The sequence below is a fragment of the Mandrillus leucophaeus genome, unplaced genomic scaffold (assembly GCF_000951045.1).
Source record: "Mandrillus leucophaeus isolate KB7577 unplaced genomic scaffold, Mleu.le_1.0 Scaffold52, whole genome shotgun sequence".
Lineage (NCBI taxonomy): Eukaryota > Metazoa > Chordata > Mammalia > Primates > Cercopithecidae > Mandrillus > Mandrillus leucophaeus.
The window spans coordinates 1,608,599-1,616,686 of NW_012105586.1; the positions used below are offsets into that span (position 1 = coordinate 1,608,599).

An 8,088-nucleotide genomic window follows, 5' to 3' on the forward strand; every position below is an offset into this window, starting at 1 on the left:
GCTCTTTTTGCAAAGAACCAAGACACCTGTAGGACCCCCTCCTCCATTGGTCATAGGTGAGGTCATTGGTACCCACTGAGGCTATGGTTGGGAAAGCCTCCAGCTTCAGCATTTGGGTGGGACTTTGGTGAGACTGACAGCACTGAGGCCCAGGGGTATTACAGGTATATCTAGCAAACATGGGCCCAAGCAAAAACTAGTGTGGGTCACCTCCAACATGCAATACAAAGATTCCCTTCCTTTTCTCTGTGAGCAGAGAAATTGGCATGGCTAAACAATGGCATGGTTCTTTATAAAAGTGAGAGCAGTCAGGCGTGGTGGCTCACGCCTGTAATCCCAGCACTTTGGGAGGCCAAGGCAGGTGGATCACAAGGTCAGGAGTTTGAGACCAGCCTGGTCAACATGGTGAAACCCCATCTCTACTAAAAAATACAAAAATTAGCCAGACTTGGTGGTGTGCACCACCACTCAGGAGGCTGAGGCAGGAGAATCACTTGAACCCAGGAGGCAGAGGTTGCAGTGAGCCAAGCTTGTGCCACTGCACTCCAGCCTAGGCAACAGTGTGAGAGTCTGTCTCAAAAAAAAAGTGAGAACAGTATACAAGCTCATCGAAGAAAACAGGCTAGCACCTTACTCCCTTTGGAAATGCAGTTTCCATATTCCAGATGGCCTTCAGAGGTTCCCAAGACATCCCTGACTTGGTGAATCTGCCTGCTAGTACCCAGTTGGAACTCAGATTAAAGACTTGAGCCCAGGCAAAGCTCACAGCTCCCCAGAGTCCACCCTTTTATTCTGTTCCTTTCCTCTTGCCTCTTTCCCTGTCTCTCTCTTTCCCATAATCCCTTCTGAGATCTTCATTTAGTCCAGCCCAAGGGTGGCCGTGTCAAGGGTAGAATTTCATTGCAACAGCATTTCTCAGACCAAGTGGAGCCAATCAAAGTCGAGATTTGACCCAGTGACCTTTGACCGCAAGAACAATTAGATGCCCCCTCCAGCTATGCTTTGTCATCATGGATATAGATTCACCACTGACAGTATGACCAGTTATTGGCATTTATTCTGCACAGATCTTATATGTTGGGGCTTTGAGAAATTTTTAAAGGCATTTTGTTCTCCTTTTGATATTTATTTCACCTGAGTGGGAATGTTAGAGACTGTTGCTAGATCCAGCACTGGACATTGTTAGTGCTGGAAGGAAACAGACACAGTTTGGATTTTCTTGAATACTAAGCAAGACTCTTAGCTTACTTCTCACCCTTCCCAGCTGACCCAAGCATTGATGTAGCACCTCTTTAGTCAATAAAATAGAACCCACTAAAGCACCCAGTTTCTGGTAGAGTCCATACTTGCCCCCGCCTTCTCGGGGCCCAGGGTTACCATCATATGCCCTTTACATAACTGACTACAGCATTCACAATCTTCAGGGAGCATGGGAAAAAGAGAGCTTTCTTATCAAAAAAGAGAATGGATCCGTGAAAACCATCCTCCAGGTGGTACCATGTCACGCGGACCCCTTGGTCCTCCAAGCACTTCTTATAGAGCAAGCTGTCATCACGGAGTATGTCATTCTCACAGCTCACCAGGAAAGACTCAGGCAGTTGAGCAATGACCTCATCATCTGCTATCAGGGGTGAATTTTCTACATCCAGCATATGTTTGGCTTCTAAATAGGCAGCTTCATTAAAAGGGCCGGGAGACCAGGGTTGGTAGCCTCTGTTCTTAAATTTCTTGGGGATGTTGTCAGGGCTGAGCCACTTCTCGTACTTCCTCCAGACATCTGGGGGTACACAAGTGCCGTTCAAGATGGCATCACGCCAGGAGAGGTCAATGGCCAGGTAGTTACACGCAGAAGTCACCAAGAACTTCCGGGAAAGGAATGGGACATTCTGGTTCTGCTGATAGGATGGCAACTGCAGACAGAATGCCTGGACAAATGGGTAAATCAGAACCTGAGCCCGAATCTGGGGAAGATCTGATCTGCCCACCAAGGCCTGGGTGATGGCAGCCACCACTGCACCTCCGACGCTGTCTCCACAGACCACAACCCTGGAAGGGTCCACCCCATAGGTTTCCAGGGCCTTCAGGAAGTGAATGGAGGCATTCATGCAGTCTTGGAAAAGGGCAGGGGAATGGTGGTCAGGAACCTTGCGGTACCTAAAAGGAAAACAGGGAGCAACAGGACACCAGTGTGGACAGTGTTGCTAGGGAGCTGTTTCAACAGAATCCTCAACCCCCTTACAAGACTGTGTCTGATTAAATCCTCAGAATAACCCTATGAAGTAAGGATTTCATCCCCATTGTCTTCCTATGAGCATGTGAGGAACCTGCCTAGAGTCATACAGGCCAGGATTCTTCACTCCAAACCTGTGCCCTGTCAGCTTCCGATAAACTCCATATGAGGTGATGCAACTTTGTTTTCATTGAAGCTATTTGCTTTGGGAGCAAAACAACCAGCAATGGCTGAAAAAAAAAGTCAAATGAAACCACTACCAATCCCACTGCCTGTCTGTAGAGAAAGGGAGAGAGAACACTAAAGTTAAAGTCAAGAGAAAGTTACTGTCAGGCAGAATTTTTTTTTTTAATCAAAAATCTAGGCCGGGCACGGTGGCTCACGCCTGTAATCCCAACACTTTGGGAGGCTGAAGCAGGCAGATCACAGGGTCAGGAGATCGAGACCATCCTGGCTAACACGGTGAAACCCCGTCTCTACTAAACAAAATACAAAAAATTAGCCGGGCGTGGAGGCAGGCACCTGTAGTCCCAGCTACTCAGGAGACTGAGGCAGGAGAGAGGCCTGAACCGGGGTGGCAGAGCTTGCCATGAGCCTAGATCGTGCCACTGCACTCCAGTCTGGGCGACAGAACAAGACTCTATCTCAAAAACAAAAAATCTAATTTAAAAAAATTGGCTAGGCATGCATGGTGGCACACATCTGTAGTCTCAGCTACCCAGGAGGCTGAAGCAGGAGGATTGCTTGAGCCCAGAAGGTTAAGGCAGCAGTGAGCTGTGATTACACCACTGCACTCCAGTGTGGGAGGTGAGAGGGGCAGGGAGTGAAACTGAAGGTGCAGTGTAGAGACGGAAAGCTAGCCCAGAAATCCACAGCTCAAGCTGCAGAAGACCCAGGTGCCAGTGGCTGGTGAAGAATACTAGGGGGTTGGTCTTAAGTATCTTGAGGTTTGGTTTCCAAAGTATGTCTCCTCAAAGAAATTCAAGGGCAAAGAAAAGGAACTTTAAAATGAGCTTTTAAATACAGTAATGAACAAACTAATTAATGCATAAATTGAGATTAAGATAATAGAAAGGAATAAAAAAATAGAAATAGTTTGGCTTAACTGATTGGAACAGAGAGTTTATCTAAACAATTGTTCTCTTAAATGTTAAGTTGAAGTTGTTGCTAATCATCTTTTCTAGTCTTACAATCTATCATTGAAAACATCCAGGCTGGGTGGTGGCTCACGCCCACAATCCTAGCACTTTGGGAGGCCGAGGATCACTCAATCTCAGGAGTTCAAGACCAGCCTAGCCAACATGAGGAAACCCCATCTCTACTAAAAATACAAAAATTAGCAGGGTATGGTGGCGGGAGCCTGTAATCCCAGGCACTCAGGAGGCTGAGGCAGGAGAATCACTTGAACCCAGGAGGCGGAGGTTGCAGTGAGCCACGATTGTGCCACTGCACTCCAGCCTGGGAGACAGAGCGAGACTCCATCTCAAAAAAAAAAAAAAGAAAAAGAAAAGAAAACATCAAAAAGGTATATTTTAATTATCACATTAAATTTGGAAGAAGCTCATAAGGAAAAATAACATCTTAGACTAGTGGCTTTCAACTTAGAACAACAAAATTATTTTTTTTCTTAGAAGAAAAAAATGATGCAAGAACCCCACTGTATAAAATAAACAAATGCAATTGTTCTGGTTTTGCCCAAGGGTAAGCAACATAAGCTCTCATTCTTTCTCCTTCTTTTTTGACTTCCATAGCTTCCTCTAAGACATCACAGGGAACCCTAGGACTCAAAAGAACCAGTCTGAAAACCACTGCCTTCCCTTAGACCTTGAATTTTGTTTCCTTTAAAAGTTAATTTAACAACTCATCTTTCAAAATAGGATTTGATTGATTGCAGCATAATATAGTACCCATCTAGGAAACAATTATCACCCAGTAATCTTATTGCCCATTTCCTAGATGGTCAATATATTGATAAATCTATCAATGTTATCAAAGCAGGTTCCCATTTAAGCTCAGGCAAAACACATGCTTCTCAGAGGGTCCTTGCAGGGAGGTAGCCCCTGCACCTGGTAGCAGTGAGTACAAACCTCAGCTTTCATTTTCCCATTTCTAGAAATGAATACTCCTCACTAAATGTTGAACATATGACTCCAACATGATGAAGGGGATAACAAATATTAGGTGCTTTCTATGGGCAAAATCTCTGACCTGCCAGAAAGAGGCAGAAATTCTCCTGTGCCTCCCTGCACTCCTCTCTTGCTCACTGTGATAGATTGAATGTGTATGTCCCCCTAAAATTCCTGTGTTGAAATCCTACACTGCAATGTGAGGGTATTAGGAAGTGGGGCCTTAGGAAAGCGATCAGGTCATGAGGGTGGACACCTCACAAATGGGATTAGTGCCCTTGTGAAGGAGGCTTTAGAGAGCTCTCTGGCTTCTCTTTCTGCCATGTTAGGATATAAGGAGAAGCTGGCAGTCTACAGTCTGGAAAAGGGTCTTCACCAGAGCCTAACCATGCTGACACCCTGATCCTGGACTTGTAGCCTCCAAAACTGTGAGAAGTCAACGTGTTGTTTAAGCTACCCCATCTATGGTAATTTGTTATAGCAGCCCAAACTAAGAAACTCACCCAGAGGTGAAGGCTTTGCAGAACTAAAGATCAAAAGACCCATCTTCCCCAAGACCTCAGGTAGGGAGTCCCAAACAGGCCTTAGACATCTCCCTTCCTTCAGTGTGTCTCAGGGAGTCTCCTCCCAGCTACTGGCTCCCTGCAACCTCCTAGAAACCCTTATCTGTGCATGCAGCTCCATCAGCCACTCTATCAAAACTGCCCTGGCCCGTGTACCGGGTCTAAGTATCTGGGATAATGGTATCCTAAGGAATTTTCTACAATGTATTAATGCAGGTGCTTATTGATACCTTTATGTGCTACCTGTTCAAGGGATGTTTTTATTATCACAAAGGTCTTTGGTGACATAGACTGTAATGGTGCAATTTCAGACACAATGGTAAGCCACCTGGGAGGTATGTTGATGAATACTAGAAAGTACTGGCTTCCTCAATCTCATCAGAGAGGACCAGAGATGTTAAGTGACTTTGTTTAAGTCACACAGTTATTCTGTCTACCAAAGCCTATGGGCAGCTGAGGTTTGAGGAGGTCCATTGTAGAGGCAGAATCTAAAAAGGCAGATTTCAATTTCTCTCACTGGCCTTCTCTAAACTCTTTCCCAGTGATGTGAGATCTCTTGGGCCAAGAACCAGAATCCTAGTGAGTAGCCCTTACTGCCCCCTCCATCCACTCTAAAGATGCCCCCATCTCCCTTTTGTTTTTATAGGACCAGGGTTGTATCTTAAGACACTCTCAACACTAGTTCCTGCAGGATCAGAAGCTTAGTTGGTTTTTAACAATACAATAAGCACCTGCAGAGCCATCACCCCAAACAACAGCTAGAATCTTGACCATCACCTTCACCAAACCCACCATCATGCCATTTTTCTTCTCCCCCAACTTAATGAATGGTTACCCTGAATCCTGTATCTATCATTTTTTTCTTTCTATGTTACATTATCTTATTGTGTCTATGTGTATTCCTCAGAAGTATTCTTTTGGTTTTGATGTTTTTACCTTTGCAAAATGAGTATCAGGCTTTATGTAATTTTTGGAAAATGTTTCACTTAGTTTTATACTACTAAGATTCATTTGCAATATGGTATACCTTTCTAGTTCATTTATTTAAATAGCTATGGAACATTCTATATCTTCATGGCTATGTAATCTAACAGTTGCTATAGTGTGGTTTATTCATGCATGCCCCTGTTCATGGACATGAGGGTTGTTTCCAGGTTTTTGCTCTTTCGAGCACTGCCGCACCCGTCTCTGTGGATGCATGTCCAAGAGTTGTCTCTTGGGAGTTAGGGCCTCTCTGATCTACAAATCACCCATGAACTTACCCTATCTCCTCTCACCCCTGTTGAACCTACCAGCTGTCTCCAGCAACTCACCCAATCATCAGAAGTACAGAGTCAGTCTCCCGGGCCAGATAATTGCACAGGCCATGGTAACAATCTGCAAGACAAAAACAGTCAGAACAGTAGCCTGTGAGTAGGACCCAGACCATCTCACCACAGCCCCCAGGAAGAGCCAGCTGACAATCTTGGTGTAGGGTGTGGCATCCTCTCTGTTTCTGTCCTTGCCTCCTCTGCCTGGGCAGAGCCAATGAGCCAGGCCATATCAGACATCTGTCCCCAACCTCCTGAATTTTGGGGCTCAAGTGCAGCTCAAAACTTGGCTCAGTTTCTGCAACATTTATTTTACAGTGGAGGAAACCGGGAACCTGGCAATCTTAGTGATTTGAAATGGACAAAACCAAGGGAAGTTAGGCATGCCTGCCCTAGGATATTAATAATAACTATATATTTATATTGATCAAGAAATAAACAAGGGTTGGACGAGATGTTTCTATTAGTAGAGTGGTGCATATGAAGTTCTCAGAGGCAGGTCCATTCATACGAGTATGTAGAACATACTAGCACAGTGGCAGACATAGAATCACTGCCAAATACACTTCTATTCAGTCATTCTCAACTTCAGCCATACATAGAGGTACCAGGGAGTTTTTACAAGTCCTCAGGCCCAGGCTAAACCTCAAACCAATTAAATCAGAATCTCTAAGGTGGAAGCTCAGGCATCAGGATTTTCTAAATCATACCAGGTAATTCCAGGGTGTGGGGAAGGTTGCTGAAGTAGGTACATGCTTCATTAATGCTCTTTGAGGGAGGTGACAATGGTTCTGAATGGAGCCAGAGGCACAGAGGGGTCTAAACTGAGTCGGAGCAGTCAGCCCCTAAGTTGAAGTTTCCATGCTAGTAGGTCTCGGTCCTGGGTGCACATTGCAGTCATCTGATGAGCTGTTTCAAAATACTGATACCCTGGCTCACGCCTGTAATCCCAGCACTGGGAGGCCAAGGCGGGTGGATCATGAGGTCAGGAGTTTGAGATCAATCTGGCCAATATGGTGAAACCCCATCTCTACTAAAAATACAAAAATTAGCCAGGCATGGTGGCACATGCCTGTAGTCCCAGCTACTCAGGAGGCTGAGACAGAAAAATTGCTTGAACTTGGGAGGCAGAGGTTGCGGTGAGCCGAGATCACACCAGTGCACTCCAGCCTGGGTGACAGAGCAAGACTCCATCTCAAAAAAAAAAAAAAAAAAATGCTGATGTCTGGGTCCTGCCCATTTAGCCTGCGGTACGACCTGGGTGTGGATATGACTTTAAAATTCCCAGGTGATTTTAAGGCCCAGCCAAAGTGGAGACCTCTGCTAGCCATGATCGGGGCCAATCTGGGTGTCATCTTCCCAATGTAACCCAGACATTCCTCCTTTCCCAAGCATGTCAGGTCATTCCCGTTTCAGAGATTTGCACTTACTGCCCCTTCCACTTAGACTCAATAGGGCCGGGACTAGGGTGAGGTAGGCAAGATATCCACCTTAGATGCACAATCAAGGGGGCCCCACAACACTCAGCCATACAGAAAAAATAACATTTGGATGCAATTAAGAAATCACAATTAATGCCAAAAAATTTCATGATGACCAAAATATCAAAATTTTAAATAGGCTTGGCTGGGTGCAGTGGCTCACACCTGTAATCCCACACTTTGGGAGGCCAAGGCAAGAGGACCACTTGAGCCCGGGAGTTAGAGACCAGGCTGGGCAATACAGCAAGACCCTGTCTCTGTAAAAATAATTAGGCCAGGCACAGTGGCTCACTCCTGTAATCTCAACACTTTGGAAGGCCAAGGTGGGGGCATCACTTGAGCCCAGTAGTTCAAGACCAGCCTGGCAACACAGGGAGA

The 8,088-nt window shown here is 45.5% G+C and overlaps 1 protein-coding gene across 1 annotated transcript in view; it reads right to left on the reverse strand.

The window, feature by feature from the left end:
- Nucleotides 1-1,029: 1,029 nt before the first annotated feature.
- Nucleotides 1,030-8,088, reverse strand: part of AADACL4 (arylacetamide deacetylase-like 4) — a 32,871-nt gene continuing 25,812 nt past the window's right edge. The window contains exons 3-4 of the mRNA XM_011996564.1: nt 6,233-6,296; nt 1,030-2,154 (exon numbers count right to left, since the gene is read on the reverse strand). Coding sequence (XP_011851954.1) covers nt 1,380-2,154; nt 6,233-6,296 — 839 coding nt within the window. The 3' untranslated portion in view covers nt 1,030-1,379. The remainder of the gene's footprint in view (nt 2,155-6,232; nt 6,297-8,088) is intronic.